Source organism: Sus scrofa, chromosome 2 (genome assembly GCF_054392235.1).
Source record: "Sus scrofa isolate SSC_HxYL_T2T_F1_AM1 chromosome 2, Sscrofa_HxYL_maternal_Yorkshire_Landrace_v2.0, whole genome shotgun sequence".
NCBI classification, from domain to species: domain Eukaryota; kingdom Metazoa; phylum Chordata; class Mammalia; order Artiodactyla; family Suidae; genus Sus; species Sus scrofa.
The window spans coordinates 68,370,644-68,392,218 of NC_139384.1; the positions used below are offsets into that span (position 1 = coordinate 68,370,644).

A 21,575-nucleotide genomic window follows, 5' to 3' on the forward strand; every position below is an offset into this window, starting at 1 on the left:
AACATAGCCAGTGCGAAGGCCCTGGAGCAGGATAGAGCCTGGTATGTTCAAAGATGATAAAGGCAGGTGGTCGGCAGATCTGGATCCTGCAGGGCTACAGGAAGGGGTTGGTGTTGACTCCAGGAGATCCATCCGATCTCACTTTGCTGGGGCTGTTGAAACTTCTCCCCAAGATGCTGCCACGTCACAGCCAGGACAGGCAGAGCCAGTGTTTGGGCCTTTACCAACCAGCACCTGAGGTCTTTCTCGCTGCTTTATCCTGGCCTCAGGATAAAGGTCTATCTCTGAAGTAGACCACTCAAATGTTTAGTCTGCCCCCATTCCCTTAGAGTCCTGGAAGGAAGCCTCTAGCCACAACTACTCAGCAGAAGGTGGCTGTCAGGCCTTGAATCTGTGTTTTTGCCCTGTCTGCCTTTTGAACCTGCATCTTTTCCCTGCCTGCCCCAGACCTCTGCTTTCTGGGCCACCTGGATTACTCTTAGGGTACAAATCTGGGTGTGGCTTGACCTTGCTCCTTCTCTCCACCATTCAGACCCCTTAGGTTTCTACCTTGTCCTCACAAAGGAAGGGGGCTTTGTGGGAGGTGCTGGGTCTGGGACTGTGGGTTGGCCAGGCTTAGGGTGGGGATGGGGATCATCTCAGGCGGGTACCCGCTCTTTCCTCAGTCTCATTGACCTCAAGCTGGGAGGCCAGCCCAAGGGGTGGCCAGTGGCACTGTGGAATGGCTGGAGTGACTTTCTGGCTCAGATGTGAGTCACCATTGCTGTGGGCAGATTGTATGTTGTCATTGGGTACCAACATAGCCTCATTCTCTGTAACCATTTTTGTTATATTCTGTGAAAAGTCCTTTGTCAGGTATGTTGTGACTCTGTGGCTCATGTTTCATTTTCTTACTCTTTTTTTTTTTTTTTGGCTGTGCGCACGGCCTGAGAAAGTTCCTGGGCCAGGGATCGAACCCAAGCTACAGCAGTGACAATGCTGAGTCCGTAACCTGGTTCCCTAGGCCATCAGGGAACTCCCACTTTTAATTTTCTTAATGATGTCTTTCAAAGAGCAAACATTTAAAATTTTAATGTGGTCCAATTTGTTAGTTTTCCTATGTTCCATTACTTTTTGTTTTGTGGGTTTTTTTGACTTCCTTGCAGCATATGGAGTTCCTGGGCTAGGGATCAGCTCTGAGCTACAGTTGCTACCTAAGTTACAGCTGTGGCAATGTCAGATCCTTAACCCACTGTGCCAGACTGGGGATTGAACTTGTGTCCCAGCATTCCCAAGATGCCACCAATCCCGTTGTGTCACAGTGGGAACTCCTCTATTTGCTTTTGGTTTTTTTTGGACCACCCATGGCATGTAGAAGTTTCCAGGCCAGGGTTTGAACATGTGCCACAGAAGCAACTTGAGCCACTGCAGTGACAATGCTGGATCCTTAACCTGTTTTGTTTTTTGTTTTTTGTTTTTTTTTGCTTTTTAGGGCTGCACCCATGGCATATGGAGGTTCCCCAGGCTAGGGGTCAAATCAGAGCTACAGCTGCCGGCCTACGCCATAGCCGCAGCTACATCAGATCCGAGCTGCGTCTGTGCATGCTAACTACACGTGTGAGTTTTTCTGAGCTCTGCTCCATGCTGAGGGTCTCTGTAACCCCTTGGCAGGTTCCATGCTGTCCTGAAGACTGTAGCTTTTTAATAATAATGGAGTCGGGCTGGGTGTGCCTCCCACCTTTGCTCCTTTTCTCCAAGGTTGCCTGGTTGGGCCCACTATTAGATGAGCAGACTGAGGCCCAGGAAGGAGACAGCTCCTGCCCAGGGCACTACTACTTGGAAGCAACAGGAAGGATTTGGCCCAAGTCGGCCTGCCTCCAGAGCCCATGTTCCACCGACTGGTTCTGCATCTTATTGCAAGATAGGGCTAGGAGATAAGGAGAAAGGCCTCGAATGACAGGGCTTGTAGTGTGACTTCAATATGTTTATCCCCTGGGGAGTCCATCCTCAGTGGTCTGAACAGGGCATGGGTAGGGAGCCAGGCATCCAGCATGAGGGTCATTGAAGTTGCCCTAGAGGAACAAGAGGCCTTTGGCATGTGGCAAAGGGTACTCCTGGTGCAAGCATAGCATGTGCAAAGGTGTGCTGGCTGGACAATGCATATAATATGTTCAGAGGACAACTAGGATGGAACTCTTTCATATCAAAATATATACCAGTGCCTTCTGTACACTGTCTTGGGCGATGACTCAGCCTGGCCTTGTCTTCAAGGGGTATGACTCGCAGCAGGCTGTGAATTGGAAATGAACACAGTAGAATGAGCTTTGTGTGCAAAAGCTCACGTCTCCTGAGCATGTAAACAGGGTGACCTTTGCATGCCTCCATCTCATGTCATCCTTTTTTTTTTTTTTTTTTTTTTTTTGTATTTTTAGGGCTGCACTCACAGCATGTGGAGGTTCCCACGGTAGGGGTCAAATTGGAGCTGTAGCTGCTGGTCTGCGCCACAGCCACAGCAACTTGGGATCCGAGCCTTGTCTGCGACTTACACCACAGCTAACAGCAATGCTGGATCCTTAATCCACTGAGTGAGGCCAGGGATTGAACCTGTGTTCCTATGGATCCCAGTCAGATTTGTTTCTGCTGAGCCACGATGGGAACTCCTCATCTCATCCTTAAAGGACAACTTCTGGAGATGAGTGCTGACTGGGCTCACTCAGCATGGGATCATCAGTCTCCCTACCTGAATGCCAGTCCATTATTTCTCCCTCTGGTGGAAGTCACCTTTATTTCTTTTCTTTCTTTTTTTTTTTTTTTGCTCTTTTTTTTAGGGCCATACCTGCAGCATATGGAGGTTCTCAGGCTAGGGGTCCAATCACCTGCTGGCCACAGCCACAGCCACAGCCACAGCCACATCAGATCCAAGTCATGTCTGTGGCCTACACCACAGCTCACGGCAACGCCAGATCCTTAACCCACTGAGCGAGGCCAGGGATCGAACCCGCAACCTCATGGTTCCTAGTCAGATTTGCTTCCACTGCGCCACAACAGGAACTTCTTATTTTATTTATTACCAGACAAATTGGGCTGGTTCCCCAGAAGACTTCAGGAGTGGGTCTGCAACCCAACCTGACCATTCAGAGCATTCCAGTTCCCGGGCCACAGTGATTGGCTCCTAGATGGTGATGTGGCCTACAATGACCCAATCAAATTTTTCCTCGGTACTTCTAGAGACATGAGGGCACTGGGGGCCCCACCAGCTGCAGAGCAGTAAAGAAATAACTCATCAGGAGTTCCCCTCATGGTGCAGTGGAAATGAATCCGACTAGGAATCATGAGGTTGCGGGTTCGATCCCTGGCCTCGCTCAACAGGTTAAGGATCCGGTGTTGCTGTGAGCCGAGGTGTAGCTCACATATGTGGCTCAGATCTGGTGTTGCTGTGGCTGTGGCGTATGCCACGGGTGCGGCCCTAAAAAACAAAACAAAACAAAACCAAAAAAGAGAAAAGAAGTAACTCATCAAACCTGGGTTGTCCAAACTCTGCACATTTAAAGGACTGGCCCTTGGAGTTCTCCGGTGGCCATAGTGGGTTAAGGATCTTGCATTGTCACTGCTATAGCTCTGATTGCAGCTGTGGTGCTTGTTTGATCCCTGGCCCAGGAACTTCTGCATGCCACAGGCGCAGCCAAAAAAAAAAGTAAAGGACTGGCCCTTGACCAGCACCCCGGGGTCACTTCTAGGCTCTTGGAATATCCTGACTGATATGAGTGTCTCTTACCTGAGGTTGTGGGTCACACCAGATTGTCCACACTAAGACTATGCTAAGGGCTTTTGACCACATGGTATATTAGTTTAACCTCTGGATGGGCTGAAGACTTGAGTTCAGTCCCATGGGTGTTCAGCCATATCTTCATTACTGACCCCTCCTCCCCAACAACAACCCTGGACAAGGCTTGGGTGAGCTTCTTTGGTTGAAAGAATGTGTGTTGCCACAATTGTTGCTGGGAAAATTAAGTAAGTACTGTCTGCAAACGGAAGCTGGTGCTGGCTTTCTCTTGGTTTCTGCCTTTTGCAGGCTTCTTTTGCTGATCTTAGACCATGTCTTTTCACTGTGATCAAGTCTAGCCACAAATATAACAGCTCTTCTGAGTTCTGTGAGCCCTAGTGAATGAGCAAACCTGAGAGTGGTCTTGGGGATCCCTAATAACGTATGTCTTTACCACCATCCTGAGAGGGGCTATGAGCCTTCCTATTGCACAAATAAGCCTTGAGGCCCCCCAGGGTGGGCTTGCTAGCTCTGAGGTACCCAGCTAAGGGAGCAGTGGAGCAGGCATGGGACCCTGGGATTGCATGCTGGCCACCCCGCTGCCCCAACCCCTTGCAGAGGGGCTGGCTCCAAACAGAGCACTCTCACATATCCTCATGTTCCCTCTGCTGCAAGACTGTATGCTTCAAAATCCCTAAGGCCCATTTGCTCTGACCTAGCTACTCAACTTTCAGGAAGTGTGGGACAAACTGTGCAGAGAGTCATCTCTAAGAGCTGTGCATTGCAGGAAATTTAAGGCGTTCCTGAGATTTCCCATCCTGCATCATCCCAGGAGTGGGAATGGAGTAGATCTCACTCCCACGATTGTATTGTTACTGGGCACAGTTTCCCTTAAGATATGGAGATAATCTGGGGTGGCCCTGACCCTGCTGGATGTAGAAGAAGAAGTCAGGGGGATTCAACGTGAGGGAGGTCTCTCTTACTGAATAGAGGGGGCCATATGGCCAGCATTTGGATAGCAGATAGCAAGGAAGTGAGGACCTTAGTCCTACAACCACCCAAAAATTAGTTCTGCCAAAAACCTGAAGGAGCTTAGACACAGCTCCTTCTCCAGCGGGGCCTCTAGATGAAGACACAGTCCAGCCAACATCTTGATTTCAGCCTCATGAGACCCTGAGCAGAGACCCAGTTAAAATATACCAGTTTGCAAGTGAATCGACTGACAAGGGATTAATCTCCAAAATTTATAAACGCCTTCTGCAGCTCCATACCAAAAAAACAAACAACCCCATCAGAAAATGGGCAGAAGATCTAAACAGAAGAAGACATACAGATGGCCGAGAAACACGAGAAAAGATGTTCAACATCACTCGTCATTAGAGAAATGCAAATCCAAACCACTCTGAGGTACCACCATACACCAGCCAGAATGGCCATCATCAAAAAGTCTGCAAACAATAAGTGCTGGAGAGAGTGTGGAGAAAAAGGAACCCTAGCACACTGTTGGTGGGATTGTAAATTGGTGTGGCCACTGTGGAAAGCAGTATGGAGATTCCTCAGAAAACTAAACATAGAACTACCATTTGATCCAGCAATCCCACTCCTGGGCATCTATCCAGAGAAAACCATGACTTGCAAAGACACATGTACTCCATTGTTTATTGCAGCACTATCTACAACAGCCAAAACATGGAAACAACCTAAATGTCCATCGACAGAGGCATGGATCAAGAAGACGTGGTACATATACACAATGGAATATTATTCAGCCATTAAAAGAACAAACTACTGGCATTTTTAGCAACATGGATGGACCTAGAAACTATCATGCTAAGTGAAGTCAGCCATACGATGAGACACGAACATCAAATGCTTTCATTGACATGTGGAATCTGAAAAAAGGATAGATTGAACTTCTTTGCAGAACAGATGCTGACTCACAGACATTGAAAAATTTATGGGAGTTCCCATCGTGGCGCAGGGGTTAACGAATCCGACTAGGAACCATGAGCTTGCGGGTTCGGTCCCTGCCCTTGCTCAGTGGGTTAACGATCCGGCGTTGCCGTGAGCTGTGGTGTAGGTTGCAGATGCGGCTCGGATCCCGCGTTGCTGTGGCTCTGGCATAGTCCGGTGACTATAGCTCTGATTCAACCCCTAGCCTGGGAACCTCCATATGCCGCAGGAGCGGCCCAAGAAATGGCAAAAAAAAGACAAAAAAAAAAAAAAATTTATGGTCTCTGAGGAGACAGTTTGGGGTGGGGGATGTGCTTGGGTTATCCTGTGAAATCAGACTGTTATGATCATTATACAACTACAAATGTGATAAATTCATTTGTGTAATTAAAAAAATATATATACATATACCAGATTTGTTGTTGTTGTTGCTCCTCAGGCATGCAGAAGTTCCAGGGCCAGGGCAACCTGCGCCACAGCCACAGCAGTGACAACACTGGGTCCTTAACTCACTGAGCCACCAGGGAACTCCAAAATATACCAGATTTTTGGGGAAAAAATGTAATTGTAATGTATACATGTAAGGATAACCTGACCCCCTTGCTGTACAGTGGGAAAATAAAAAAAAATAAATTATAGAAGTCAGACATTAAAAAAAAAACAAAAAACAAAATATACCAGATTTATAACTCATAGAAACGGAGATAATAAATGTTCCCAGTATTAAGCCACTAAGTTTGCGGTACTTTGTTATGCATCAGTATACAGCAATTGCTAATACGTATGTTAGCAATAGACAAACAGTGAATAGTGGGTGTTCATCCCAGTGTGGTTTAAAACCCCATACACTGCAAACACCATAAATGTCTAACGAAAAGGGATTGCGTAGATAAACTCTTGTAAACCCATTAATAATAAAAATAATGATTTCCATGGTGATGTCATTTGTTTTTGGTCTAGGGTCAGGCTCTTGGGTAAATACTGATATTTTGTTTATGGATGAGCAAAGTGAGGAACAGAGAGGATGGGACATATCCAAGGCTACATGGGGTGAGGGTCACACTAGGGTCATCATAAAGCTAGAACTTCTGCAATGAGCTTACTAGGTAGATTATGTGTTGAAAGCCCACCCAAGGTGATCAACTAGCTTCCAATTTCTTGGCTGACCTAGTTCTTAGAGACTTTGTAGAGCATGCCAATTCCTGATGATTTCCTCCATGACTGTTCTTGGGATCCTATTGGGAGACACTGGAGCATTAAGTATGTATATGTATACTTTATATATTATTATATATATAATTTTTTTTCTTTTTAGGGCCACACCCACAGCATTCAGAAATTCCCAGGCTAGGGGTTGAATAGGAGCTGCAGCTGCTGACCTGCGCCACAGCCTCAGCAACTTGGGATCCAAGCTGTGTCTGTGAACTACACCACAGCTCAGGCAATGCCAGATCCTTAAGCTACTGAGTGAGGCCAGGGATCGAACCCACATCCTCATGGATACTAGTTGGGTTTGTTACTGCTGAGCCACAACAGGAACTCCTTGGGGCATTAAGTATAAAGTGGAGCACAGCCCCTGGTTGCAGTGTTCTTAATTCTCTTAACTTTTCTAAGCCCTCAATTTCCTCATCTGGCAGATGGATCCGAACCACTGTATCTGCCCCAAAATGCAGTCATGGGTGCCAAACACTGAGCACAGAGTCTGGTGTATCTTAAGCATTCAACGCGAGGTGACTGTTATTAGTATTGCTGTCTGTTTCTTAGATGAATGCATTTAGGCTCAGAGAAGGGAAGTGCTTTTCCCAATGTCACTCAGAAAGCCAGTAAGCACTCACAGCTGCTTTTCCAATGTTCTACTTCATTTAGCAGTCTGGCCGTCTTTCCCCTTCCCATCTTCTAAACTCCAGACTGCCTGCTCCTCAGCCACCCCACCTGCCCCTTCTTTCTAGGTGCAATGAAACCCTGGTCTATTCTAATTCTTACCTGGCCCGGTCTCCCAGATAAACAGCTGGACACAACAGTGGGCAGACTGGTTAGTGTGCGAGCAAGTGCCAGCATCTTCCCCATAGAATGGACAGATCCTAGGTAAAGGGTGGAGGATCCCAGAGTTTTGGCCTTGGGCTCAAACAGGCTGGAGTTGGAATTTCTGCAGTAGCATGTGAGACCTCTCTGACCCTTGTTCTCATCTATGAAATGGGCTGATAGCTGTGTTGTGCGTATTAAATGACATCCATTATTAATTCAGCACAACCACCCAGTGCTGGAGGTTTTCAATGAAGAAATATAGAAAGGATACAGTGGTTTGGACCCATCTGCCAGATGAGGAAACTGAGGGCTTAGAGAAGTTAAGAGAATTAGGAACACTGCAATATAGAAAGGGACCCAGGTAGCAGAGGCAGGAAAAAATGTAGTCGGGAGGGCTCTGGGTCAGAAAGATCCAAGTTCAAAGTTTCAGGCAGGCCATTCACTGGCAGGGTGTATACCCCTGCTGTCTCATTCCTTTGATTCTGTTTCTCCATTTGTAAACGGAGATATTAATGACAGGCATGGGAAAAAGTTGCAAGGAATCTAGCATTGCCTTTAGGATCAGCCTTTAGGTTCATGGTCAAGGGGTAAATAGATGGCAGTGCCGGCCTGGTAGTGATAGGCAGAGCTAACAAGATCATCTGGGTAGAAACACATAGAAAGTCCCTGAATTCACCTTCCTCCCTTGCCTCACTTCATCCTATGACCACTGTCTGTAATTAGATTAAAATGAGAAGGAGTCCCTGCTATTGTGCAACAGGATCTGCGGTGTCTCTGCAGTGCCAGGATGCAGGTTTGAGCCCTGGCCTGGCACAGTAGGTAAAAGATCTGGAGTTGCTGCAGCTGAGGCTTAGGTCTGGATTGAGGCTTGGATCTGATCCCTGGCCCAGGGAACTCTATATGCCACGGGGCAGCCAAAAAAGGAAAAAAGAGAAATGTCCATAGATACAGAAAGTAGGTTAGTGGTTACTAGGGCCTGGGAAGGGGGAATGAGGAGTGACTACTTTGTGGGTGTGGGTTTTTCCTTTAGGGGTGATGAAAACGTTCTGGAACTAGATGGTGGTAGTGGCTGCACAGCATTGTGGATGTATTAAATGCCACAGAATTGTACACATTAACTAACTTCATGATAGGTGAAATTTTTTTTTTTAATGGGTGAGCAGGACAATCACCATCTCTCAGGGCTCTGGGGGGTGTAGGATTTTATTCTAAGTCTACCCTTAGCACAACACTGTAAATTAACTATATTTTAATTTAAAAAGAAATCTACTGTTACCATGAGCAAAGTTAATCTGACCCCCAATCATCCAACAGCCCCAGGCCCACCTTAGGGGAACCCTATTAGCCCAACCCAGCGTCCAACGCGCGCTCAGTTTACATAGCCACGCCCATCCAGCAGCGGATCCCTCCCCCCACGTGCTTTGCGCGGGCCCCGCCCCCTCCCACGCCCTCAATGCGGCTCCTCGCTGAAGCCAAAGACGGAAGACTTGGAGAGACCTCATAAATAATACATCACGTCATTGGCTGGTGGGGCGGTGCTTCGACTTGCCTGGCTGAGTCAAGATCATGAATAATACACACTGAGGCGGGGCTTGAAGGAGCGCGCGTGTCGAGGCGGAGTCCGGGCGCGGAAGTGGACACCTCTAGGGTCTTGAGAGGTTAGGGATGGGGGGAGTCCATCCACGCCTTACGAAAATGCAGGAAGTCGGGGCGGTAACTATGGGATTCCCTGGGCCCACATGATGCGTGGCCAGCCGCATCTCATGAATAGTGCAGCACGTCAGCGGGCGGTACCGCGGCGTCTGTGGTTCTAGGGGGGTTCCGGCGAGGGCGTGGCCAGCCGCGTCTTATGAATAATGCAGCACGTCAGCGGGCAGCAGGGTGGGGCGTGGCCGGCGCACCGCCCGCACTGGAGCCGGGAAGGGGGGGCGGGGGAGCGATGGTCGCAAGATGGCGGCGCTGAAGGAGGCTCGGAGCTACGGGCTGTCGTGCGGGCGAGTGAGCGACGGTAGCAAGGTGTCCGTGTTCCACGTGAAGCTCACCGACAGTGCTCTGAGGGCCTTCGAGAATTACCGCGTCTGCCAGGTGAGCGGTGCAGGCGGTGCGGCCGTCGGGGACATCGGGACGCAGGTCGGCCTCGCGCTCCTCTCGCCACGGCGTCCTAGCCTGGGGGCGCGGGGTCCGGCTTCTTAGGTGCTGCTTGTGAGTTCCTGGGCCAGCGGGGCGCGGGGTAGGCGCCTGTCCGGCTCGGAGCGCAGGGAACCTCGGCGCCGGGAGGAGAACCTGGCGGGTGGCCCGGGGCGGCCATGGGGCCCGAACTCTCGCTCCTGGTCTGGGGATAGGGGGTCTGTCCGGCGCCTTTCTCGGCCCATCCGGCACCTGAGCAGGAACTGGTCTTTTCACCTGTTCAGGGGAAGGGGTGGAGGCCCCGCTGTCCGAGCTCGGAGGTGGGGGTTTGGGGCTTCTTTGGCTCCTTTGCGGGATGGCCGGTAGGGATGACTGCCTGCACTCCCGAGGAGCAGCTTTTCCGTCTTGGTCACTGGTAGGGTGGGTCAGTGGGGCACCGCTGTCGGAGCACCTGTGGGGTTTTGTTCCGTTTGTATGGGGAGGTTGTGTCTGCACTTGGGGGCTGTCTTTGATGCTTTCCAATGAGGCCCCTGGAGTTGGGTTCACTTTTCGTTCCTGGGAAAGGAAATTTGGGCAAAACCTGTCAACTCGCCTCCAACTCCCCAGGTGACCAGGTCTCACTGGACACCTTTAGAGAGTAGGAGTGTTTTGAGAAGAAGAGGCTGTGATTGTGGAGGGGGGGATTGCTGGTATGGTGCCTTTAGAAGATTGGGAGCCTGTGGTGGGCACCTGGGAGGGAGCTCTGGCCACCGCACCTGGCTCCTGACTCACAAACTTCTCAGGGGCTGATTTGGGTCCATCTGGCTAAGTTCAAGGCGTTTCAGTTCTGCCACCTGGCGGGGGGTGGGGGGGGTTGGGGAGAGGCTTCTGTGTACCTTCTTTCAGGCCTGACTGTAGGGTACATCTGGGGCCCTGGTCAGAAACTGCTTCTTCCCATTTCTGTTTGTGTCATGGCGCCCTCCTCCTGTGTTGGGACAGAAGTTGCAGGTGCCCAGTGGTCAGGTCCTGAGGGGAAGTGGTTTGGGAGCCCTTTTACCTCCTCACTGGGAAAGTAGGGGCTTCATCGTGGCTAGGGGGAGCAAGGGGTCTGGTGTCAGGTTCAGGAAGGCCCCGCCCTCTGAGAGAAAGAGAAAGAAGAGAGAGAGAGAGAGAGTGAGAGAGAGAGAGAGAGAGAGAGAGAGAGAGAGAGAGAGAGAGAGTGTGTGTGTGTGTGTGTGTGTGTGTGTGTGTGTGTGTGTGTGTGTGTGTGTGTGTGTGTGTGTACTGGGGCTGGGGGGGGGCTCAGGGCGGGTGAGGAGAGAGACTAACTAGGAAGGAATGTGGCTTTCTTCCTGCCCTGGACTTGTTCGGCACCATTAGCTAAGCCGGGAATTTTTTCCCCTGTCTTGTTACCCGTGCCCACCCTTCCCTGGCTTCTTTCCACTTTTGGGGGCAATTTCCTTCCTGTTCTTGCGTCTCAGTTTTCTCTTCATAGAACAGGGACTTCATCTTTGTTGGAAGAGCAAATTCTCACCTTGTCAAAAGTGATTCCCCAAGGTGAGCCTGGGGTGCCACTGCAGGTGAGGAGGAGGGGGCATGGTGGCCAGCTTGAGCCTTCCTTGTGGAATTCCAGCCCGGTGACTTTTTCCCTGGGCAATTCCAACTTGTTCTGCAGGAAGGCGGGCTTTCCTAGAAACAGCTGGGGGAGAGCTGGTGAGTCATGTAAATAAGGTGAACTTGGTACCTGGTCACTGAGGGTTAGGAGCCCCGCCTTCCCTGCCATGCTGCCCTCCCTTGATCTACTCGTCAGGAAGGCCTGTCTCTGCATCCACCTCATGCTGTCACGCTGCTATTTTTAATTTAGGGTGTTGGTTACATCCCCTGAGCTGGATCTTCCTCCTGTGAGGGTGAAGGTATAACTGCAGACTCAAGTTTGTCCCATGCAGAGCCCAGCTGTGTACATTGGTGTTGATCAGCCAGATGAGGCTCCCTCTTAGAGCTTCTCCAAGCCATTTGTGTTAACTTGGCTGGGTGAGCTAAATTTTGGGGTTGACTTTGAGCTAAATTTTGGGGTTGACTCAAACTTTCATTTTTCTCAGAGGCTGACTGGTAATTTAAGTTACTTGGCAATTTCATATTTAATCTTACTCAATAGTGGACTGAGGTAAAATCAGGGCAGCTCGGGCACACTCAGTGCTCTTGGGTGGTGGGTATGGGGAAGGTGACTTGAAGAATTTGTTTGTGTGACCAGAGAAGGATGATTGGTTGTTAACAAAGCTCTTTATGTGTGACTTGTGACTGTCAGTAGTGTCTGTCTAGAGTTTCCTATTCTCTAGTGCCATGGTTATATAGTTTGCCAGTGACAACTTGTGAAGAGGGTTTTTACTTTTACTTTTTTTTTTTTTTTTTTTTTGCTTTTTAGGGCTGCACTTGTGGCATATGGAGGTTCCCAGGCCAGGGGTTGAATTGGAGCTGTACCTGCCAGCTTATGCCACAGCCACAGCAATGCGGGATCCGAGCTGCGTCTACAATGTACAGCACAGCTCAGGGCAACGCCAGGTCCTTAACCTACTGAGTGAAGCCAGGGATCGAACCTGCATCCTCGTGGATACTAGTCGGATTCATTTCTGCTGCACCACAATGGCAACTCCTACTTTTAGTTTTTTTTTTGGATTTTTGCCTTTTTTAGGGCTGCTCCCACGGCATATGGAGGTTCCCAGGTTAGGGGTCCAATTGGAGCTGTAGCCACTGGCCTACGCCAGAGCCACAGCAATGCGGGGTCCGAGCTGCGTCTGCAACCTACACCAGAACTCACAGCAACGCTAGATCCTTAACCCACTGAGCAAGGCCAGGGATCGAACCTGCAACCTCATCGTTCCTAGTCGGGTTCGTTAACCACTGAGCAACGACGGAAACTTCTACTTTTACTTTTTATAGTTGCCTCTAGAACAATGGGTTTGAACTGCCTGGGTCCACATATACATGGATTTTTTTCACTAAATATGTGTCACGGTGTATGGGACTCACAGTTGGTTGAATCTGCAGATGCAGAATTTGGGATATGGAGGGCCAACTGTCAAGTGTATTCGTGATTTTTTTCGACTGCTTGGGTGGGGGTTGGTGCCTCTAACTCCCCTGTTGCTGGAGGGTAATCTGTAATTACAAAGAGGTTTTTACAGATTAAGATATGGCAGGGTACTGGAGAGGAGCTTCCTTCAAAACTTCCTCTGTGGCTCCCAGGAGCCTTGTAATCCTAGCTGTTGGAGTAGCCCAAGTAGAAGTCCCTGACAGCTACCCTTTCCAGAGGGGTCTGTGTTTTGAGCTGCCTTTGTACAGACCTAGTGACCAGCTTGGAATGAAATGGAAGGTAAAGATGTAGTAATACGTGCAGCTGCCACTGTCCAGACTTGGGCTTCGTGTGGTCTCAAGTGAGTCCCAAAGCAGCTGCTCCCGTGGATCTGCGTGTTCACTGTGATGAGTTACTTCGGGAAAGAAGAGAGAGGAAGTGTGAACACAACCCATCTTTCTGATATAGCATCATGTGCCTATTCAGGGATGCGTCCCTGACACTGACTCTGAGGAAGTAACCTTCCTTGGGACACTTGCCTCAACCACCTGGATATTTCATGATTGGATTTGGTGGGCTCTGTTGCTGAGTGACAGTCTCCTCTCATTGATTATAAGGTCCTGAAGAGAGAGGAGCGTTTTGTTGTTGTTCAGGAAAATTTGAGGGCCCAGGGAGGGGCCCAAGAAACCTGGGGATGGGAGCCTATCTGGGTTTGAATCTTGACTCTGCCTTCATGAGGCCTTGGGCCAGTGCCTGACTTTCCTAGGCCGGATCCTCCTCCTCAGGTGGTGAGATCCAGTTGCCTCTTTGTATCCTTCTCTTTAGGATTTTAAGTGTCCCAGTACCTGACTTCTCTCACTCCTAATCCTTTTGCTCTCAGGGTTGTGGGTATCCCAGTGTCTGACCCCTCCCACCTCCAGATCCTTCCCTCTGGACTCTGAGGGTCCCAGGCCCTGCCCTCTCTGAACTCTAGTTCTTCCTCTGTGGGCTGTAAGGATTCTCTTGGCATGTGTGTGGCCCTCAGTATAACCCTGACCTTTCCCATGTTCTCAGCACTTAGTGCAGGTACCCAGGGCCAGTTCCCACCTGAAGGTTTGAGCAGAGACCATGGGAGACAAGGAGCCTGGGCTCCTACGTCTAACTGAATCTGACTGAGTGCCTAGTCTATACAGGACCACTGCTCAGAGGCTGGACATTTACAAGTAACCAAGACAGCTCTCAGTGTCATGAGGCAAGAGACAGATGATGAACAGGGTGGCACAGAAATCAGCCTGAAGAACTTGTCAGTGGTCAGTGTCAGGAAGGAAATAAAATGAGGTGATGTGAAAGGGCCCTGATTAAGAGAGGCACCCCTAGGAGTCCCACTGTAGCGCAATGTGTTAAGAATCCAGCATTGTCTCTGCAGCAGCTCGGGTTTGATCCCTGGCCCAGTGCAATGTGCTAAGGATTCAGTGTTGCCACAGCTGTGGCATAGGTCTTAGCTGTGGCTTGGATTTGATCACTGGCACAGGAACTTCTATATGCCTTGGGTGCAGCCAAAAAAAAAAAAAAAAAAAAAAAGAGCGGGGGGCACTCCTAGGAGATGCCAGAGCTGTGGTCTAAGGGGGGTTCCAGAGGTGGCACATGCAAAGGCCTTGAGGGTGTTTGGGTGGGGGGTGAGGCCCACGTAAAGGAGTGGGGGCAGCTTCAGGGCTCTGTCCTGGGATGGGCATTTAGAGAGAAGTTATGCAGTAATTACTCTGGGACTGTTCTAGAGCTGAACTGGGGGTTGCTCGCCTGCTGCTAAGGGGGCAGCTGTGTGGGTGTCAGCCTGGGCACTGGTGGCAGGAGGAGCCTTAATTTAGCCTCTGCTCCCCTCCCACAAAGAGGCCCCAGGAGATGCCTACATCTCTTCTCCCTGGGAGAGGGTGTGCCCCACTTGGCCCTAACCAGTTAGCTTCTTGTCTGCTTTTCAGACCATCTTGGGACTAGAAATGTGCTGCCCCTCCTGGCCATAGGCCAGGCCCCTGTAAGCCCTTTGTCCAGGTACATCTCATCTTCTTTTTTTTTTTTTTTTTGTCTTTTTGCTATTTCTTGGGCCGCTCCCGCGGCATATGGAGGTTCCCAGGCTAGGGGTCGAATCAGAGCTGTAGCCACTAGCCTACACCAGAGCCACAGCAACGCGGGATCCGAGCCGTGTCTGCAACCTACACCACAGCTCATGGCAACGCCGGATCGTTAACCCACTGAGCAAGGGCAGGGACCGAACCCACAACCTCATGGTTCCTAGTCGGATTCGTTAACCACTGCGCCACGACGGGAACTCCACATCTTATCTTCTTGACAGTCTTGGCAGGAAGGCTAGCTTATTGTTCCCACTGTTCACTGGGGGCAGTTGAGGTTCTGAGGGGCAGTGTTGCCTGTCTGTGGTCACTTAGATTGCCCTTATTGGCCCAGGATGCTACTTGAGTTGGGAGGAAGTTTGAGCCACTGGGACACAGCTAGGAAAGAGAGTCCCACTGGGTAAGTCCTTATGTAGTGCCAGTGTTTCAGGCTCCCGGGAGCGTTAGTGACCTGAATGGCCATTGCATATTCCTAAAGTTGCCAGCTTTTGACTGTACTGTGCCCCGTCCCCTGAAAAAGCCTGCAAATGGTCACCAGCACCTGTGGATCATGTCCTGCATGCCAGCACTGACCTGAGCTGTATGTGTTACTTCATCTTGTCCCCTGGCTGTCAGCTTTGTAATGGGGGGTGGTTCCCATTTCTCCAGTGAGGAAATGAGTGAAGACCCTGGGAGGCTGAGACAGCAGGAGTCTCCCAACTGGGATGGGGCTGGGAAGCGGACATCTGGCTTGGATGCAGTGTATGGCCCTGAGGTCTGCCCCTCTGAAGGGTGGTGGCTGGGAAGAGTGGGCTGGCCCATTGATGTCAGGATCATGACGTAGAGGTTCAGTAGGGCTTGTGTTTCAAGGTGGGCACTTGATAGTTGTGGGGACATTTCCCTCCCAGGAGGAGCATATCTCATAGGTACTGAGGGAAGGTTAGCAACCTGGGGTGTGGAGTGAGTGCTGGCCAATGAGGCTGTGTATGAAGATGGCCAATGAGGCTGTGTATGAAGGTCAAGCCCCCCCCACCCCCCTCCCCCGTTTTGGCCCCTGTGACCCTTGACTAGACTTCTGGCAACCGTTCACCATGGTGATTGTGTGTAAACAGCTGGCAGCTCTCGGAAACCCACTCTCTGTTGACTCATCGGCAGGGCCAGAGTTCATCACCCTTGAAGTAATTTTGACATCACACCGGATTGTGACATCTTTGAGGAGTCCTTGAAAAACAAGGCTGCTTCTCCTGTTCCATGCAGCTCTGGTCCCAAAGCAGACCCTGATTTTGGGAAATTTACTTCTTTGTGACAGCAGCCCTGCTTGACATGCCTGGCAGGGCCCTAGTTGGCAGTTCATCCTGTGCCTTTGGGTTTTGCCTTCCCTGGGTCTTTCATTTGCAGGGCCTTGGTCCCCTGCTCTCTGCTTTTATGACTTTCTCCTTGGTCTGTGACTCAGGTGGCCTGGAGTTGTCTGAGATCTCCTCTCTAGCTATATGTGGCCACTCTGAAGTCACCCAGAGCTCAAAGGGATGCTTTCCAGAATGATTCCTCCAAATGACCTCTGACTTGTAGTGCGGTGACACAGATAGCCATAATGTGTAGTTTTGTCACTTCGCTTTTTAGTAAAGAAGCTGATGTCCAGGTAAACCATTTGGGGGGAGACCTCCGGTCCCCACACTAAGTGGCTGCACTGTAGTCTGGTGCTAATTATATCCTTCCAGCTGGGTCCCTCCCTGGCCACGTTGAGATGTGGCTCCTGGCTGAGTCACCAGGTCAGAGGGGTCCGTTGGTGACTCGCCACAACCCCTCCAGAGGGGAGGGACCTTTGCATGTTTGTGAAGTTTATGGGGTCTCCTATTTAAAAGCAACTCGTTTGAGAAGTTTATTTATTTATTTATTTATTGCTTTTTAGGGCCACATCTGTGGCATATGGCAGTTCCTAAGCTAGGCGTCAAATCAGAGCTGTAGCTGCTGGCCTATACCACAACCACAGCAACATGGTATCCAAGCCACGTCTGAAACCTACACCACAGATCACAGGAATGGTGGATCCTTAACCCACTGAGCAAGGCCAGGGATTGAACCTGTGTCCTCATGGATGCCAGTCAGATTTGTTTCTGCTGAGCCATGATGGGATGTCTCTCTTTTTTTTTTTTTTTGTCTTTTTGCCATTTTCTTGGGCCGCTCCCTCGACATATGGAGGTCACCAGGCTAGGGGTCTAATCGGAGCTGTAGCCACTGGCCTACACTAGAGCCACAGCAACGCGGGATCCGAGCCGTGTCTGTAACCTATACCACAGCTCACGGCAACGCTGGATCCTTAACCTACTGAGCAAGGCCAGGGATTGAACCCGCAACCTCATGGTTCCTAGTCGGATTTGTTAATCACTGAGCCACGACGGGAACTCCCCTATGTTTTTTATTGTAGTGGTACACTTTGCGATTTATTGGCTGCATTTTCCATTCAGTGAGGACTCTAACATGTCAGTATTTTTCCAGCATCACACTGATCCTGGGGCTTCCTAGGTGCCTGGAGCCTTGTCTGCTCTGTGCTGTGGGCTGTGCAGAGTTGCTGAATTGTGGTGAGGGGTGTCCCCGGTGTACCTCTGTGTTTGTGAGTGGAGCTAGAGGTTGCAGGTGCTGAGTGGTACAACTGTGGTGTGTTGATCTCAAGGCACAGGAGAGGTATAATCCAGCCCGTGGTGTTGGATGGTCAGGGAAGACAGGTCTGGAGGTGGGGAAGCAGGGAGAGAAACTTGAATGGCCTGAGCTAGGGCCCACTAGGGGTTGGGCAAGGGGGCAGATGTGGGAAGTATTTGGGCTGCCACCTGTGTCTTGTTGGGGGAGGTAGACATTCCTAACCTTTCTTGATTCTGGCCATAGGGCAGAAATGTCTTCTGTATAGTTGGCTTATTGTCATGCCTGAGCCGGGTTTATGAGAGTCAGGTTATGCAGGCCTTGAGATGTTGATGGTCACCTCTGGAGTGACTCTTGGCTGGAGGAAAGGTGACTGTGTCTGATCAGAGAGCTGCTGCAGGTCTGCAATGGATAGATGATGTTGTTGTGATCATCATCATCCTTAGTGCAGGGGGAGGTGGAAGATATGTATGTGTGGCTGTGGTGTTCCAGGGTTTGGATGTCTTGAGGCTCTTGTCATTGTCCTAATGAGTGCAATTTGAAGGTGGTTTTGAATGGATGTGGCAGCTCTGAAAGCCAGCACCTTTCCTTTTCTTGGATTTTGTTCCTTGCTGCGGGCAGTTGGATGGCAGATTTCGTTTATTGGGCTGATGTTGAGAGTTTCTGGACAGTTGGGTGTACTGGATGCTGGGGGAGCCAATGCTGGGCCTGGACAGAGGGGCTGCACCCTGAGACAACATTTGGGGGTCAGTGTCACCCATAGTCAGCCTCATGGGCAGGCAGGCAAATGGGCTATGCCGTCCAAGTACAGAGCACATTGGCCCAACACCCACTTATCACTTCCCAGTGTTCCCAGGCACACTCTATAACAGGTGGTCCTGGAGTAGTTTAGCCTGCCATGGACTGCTCTGCTGTTGAGAAATTAATGAGCTGCTGATGGTCTAGGGCCATGGTTAATCCTCCACGCCATTGCTCTGTCATCAGCATTCTTCTGGTAGACCTCCTAAAAGGGAAACTGAAGCTCGGCACAGAGGTTCCTTTCTTGAGTATGTGCCCCCCAGCTACCCTGGTTTTTAATCTAGGCCTGTCGGGAGAGAGTCAGCTCCTCCTTGTTTACCTTGCTGCCCCTGTGTCCATCTTATATACTCAGGGAGGGTATCCTAACAAGGACATGCCTCCCTTGAAGGATGTCACACAATGGGTCAGGTAGCCTGGCTCCAGCTAGCTCCTACGGACAACCTGGAGTCCCTGGCTCCCTCCTAAGCCTCACTACCGGCAGTTGTGGTAGTGGCCTCCCAGGTCAGGCAGGCGATGCTTATGGATGCCAACCACTCCTCCCCGTGTGTGTGTTGGTGTGTATGTGTGTATGTCCTGCAAATGACCTGAGAAAGTGAAGCCTTTCGGAATTTAAAATACCCACTCCTTTGGCTCTGATGTCAAGGATTTCTTTGCAGAATAAAAGCATGGCTAGATTAAATGGCTTTCTCAAGTCTTTTTTAGCTACTTTCCCACTGGGAAGTCTACCACACTGTCAGAGGGAACTGGGCCCTCTCATGCATTCCCTTTGATCCTGCCCATGGCCTCAGTGGGCAGTGCACAGGGGCCAGATGGAGCTGAGGAGGGCCAGGAGGTGGTGGCCAGGTTTCTGGAGACAGGTCTGGCTGCGTCTGGAGGTGATTGCTGAGTCTGCTGGGTCGGTGGCCACTGCCGGTAGAGTGTGAGGAGTCAGGCACAGAGCCCAGGTTGTGGTGACTCCATCTTTGCCTTTAGGTTGTGCTCAAGCTTGTGGGTGTTGGGGAGTCACACAAGGACATCTTCCAGGGGCCAAACCCCCTCTCTACTTGGGAATGCTGTTCCCTGGGTATATGAGGGGGTTCTCTCCCTTCTATTATCCAGCTTGGTTGAGTGTATTAGACTGACCCAGTTGGCACTTACTGGTGAGCAGCCTGGCCAGTTCTCAAATCCCTGTGGGGGAGGCCACCCAAGGGTGATGGCTGCCTGGAGGGAGAAATGCAACAAGAGATGGGCTGGAGGTGCTCGGGAAGTGGGGAAGGTGAACTCATCCCCAGAAGGCCAAGGATGCATGAAATCTGAGAGGAAGGCTGGGGGCGGTGGGGCAGCCAGAGGAGGTGGGGAGTAAGGGATGCCTGAGCAGGAAGTTGGGGTTAGTTTCATCATCCAGGGAAGCCCAGACTGAGTGGCTGTGGCTGTTCTTCTCTGTGTGGATGTAGATGGCAGTAGCCTCTTCCTGGGCTCCCTGTGGGAGCCTTGACTCCATGGCTGCTTTCACTGAATGCATGAATGTTTGCCCTTGGGGGCTTCCTTCTGTGGCAGGTGGGACTTGGGGCAGGGTTATCATCAGAGAGGCTTTGGGAATGCTAAGACCAATCAGCTCTAGTCCAGTCTTTACCTGGGACCTCTCAGAGCCTTTGAAAAAAAAAATTTTTTTTTTTTTTTTGAGTTCCCATTGTGGCTCATCAGAAAGGAATCTGACTAGAACCCATTAGGATGTGGGTTCAATCCCTGGCCTCACCCAGTGGGTCGGGGATCTGGCGTTGCTGTGAGTTGTATAGGTTGCAGATGAGGCTTGGATCCCGTGTGGCTGTGGCTGTGGTGTAGGCCCGCAGCTGTAGCTCTGATTCAACTCCTAGCCTGGAAACTTCCATATGCTGCATGGGTACAGCGCTAAAAAAGCAAAAAAAAAAAAAAAAAAAAAAAAAATTTATTTTCCTTTTTCTGGCCGCACCTGTGGCATATGAAGGCTCTTGGACCAGGGATCAAATCTGAGCTGCAGGAGTTCCCGTTGTGGCTCAGTGATAGGGAACCCGACTAGTATCCATGAGGACGAAGGTTCAATCCCTGGCCTCACTTAGTGGGTTAAGGATCTGGTGTTGTCCTTGAGCTGCAGTGTAGGTCACAGACTGGGCTCAGATCTGGTGTTTGCAGCTCTGATTCAGCCTCTAGCCTGGAAACTTCCATATGCTGTAGGTGTGGCCCTAAAAAGACAAACAAACAAACTTGAGCCTACCACAGCTGTGGAAATGCTAGCTTCTTAACCCACTAAACTACAACAGGAAATCCTAAAATTAAAAAAAATGATTTTTTTTTCTTTTTTTTTTCCTTTTTGTCTTTTTGCTATTTCTTGGGCTGCTCCTGCGGCATATGGATATTCCCAGGCTAGGGGTCTAGTCGGAGCCATAGCCACCAGCCTACGCCAGAGCCACAGCAATGCGGCATCCGAGCCTCGTCTACAACCTACACCACAGCTCACGGCAACACCGGATTGTTAACCCACTGAGCAAGGGCAGGGACTGAACCCGCAACCTCATGGTTCCTAGTTAGATTCGTTAACCACTGTGCCAGGACGGGAACTCCTATTATTTTTCTTTAATTGTGATAAAATTCATACGTTTGCCATCTCAACTTTTTTTTTTTTTTTTCCCCCTTTCACCTGAGGCATTTGAATATTCCTAGGCTGGGAGTCAAACCCATGCCATAGCAGCGATAATGCTGGATCCCCAACCTGCTGAGCCAACAAGTAACAACCATCTTAACCTTTTTTTTTTTTTTTTTAAATATTTTACATTCTTTTTCCTGTATTATCTTCTATCATATTCTGTCATAGGATATTGGATATAGTTCCCTGTGCTATACAGCAGGACCTCATTGCTTATCCATTCTAAATAGTTTGCATTAGTAGTAGTTTGTGTCTACTAATCCCAAACTCCCAGTCCATCCCACTCCTTCCCCCATCTTTTTTTTTTTTTTTTTCTTTTTTGACCACCTGGCAGCATATGGCGTTCCTGGGACAGGGATCAGATCTGAGCCACAGTTGTGACCTATGTCCCAGCTGCAGCAACACTGGATCCTTAACCCAATGTGCTGGGCCGGGGGTTGAACATAGGTCCCAGTCCACCAGAGATGTCACCGATCCCATTGTGCCATCTTCAACCGTTTTTAAATGCAC

At 50.1% G+C, this 21,575-nt stretch overlaps 1 protein-coding gene across 4 annotated transcripts in view; it reads left to right on the top strand.

The window, feature by feature from the left end:
* Positions 1-9,654: 9,654 nt before the first annotated feature.
* ELL (elongation factor for RNA polymerase II) overlaps positions 9,655-21,575 on the top strand; it is an 82,808-nt gene continuing 70,887 nt past the window's right edge. For all 4 annotated transcript variants that reach the window (XR_014837408.1, XR_014837409.1, XM_021083507.2 and 1 more), the window contains exon 1: positions 9,655-9,805. Coding sequence is in view for 2 of the 4 variants with exons in the window: in XM_021083507.2 (XP_020939166.1) it covers positions 9,671-9,805 (135 nt within the window). In the remaining 2 variants the exon portion in view is untranslated. The remainder of the gene's footprint in view (positions 9,806-21,575) is intronic.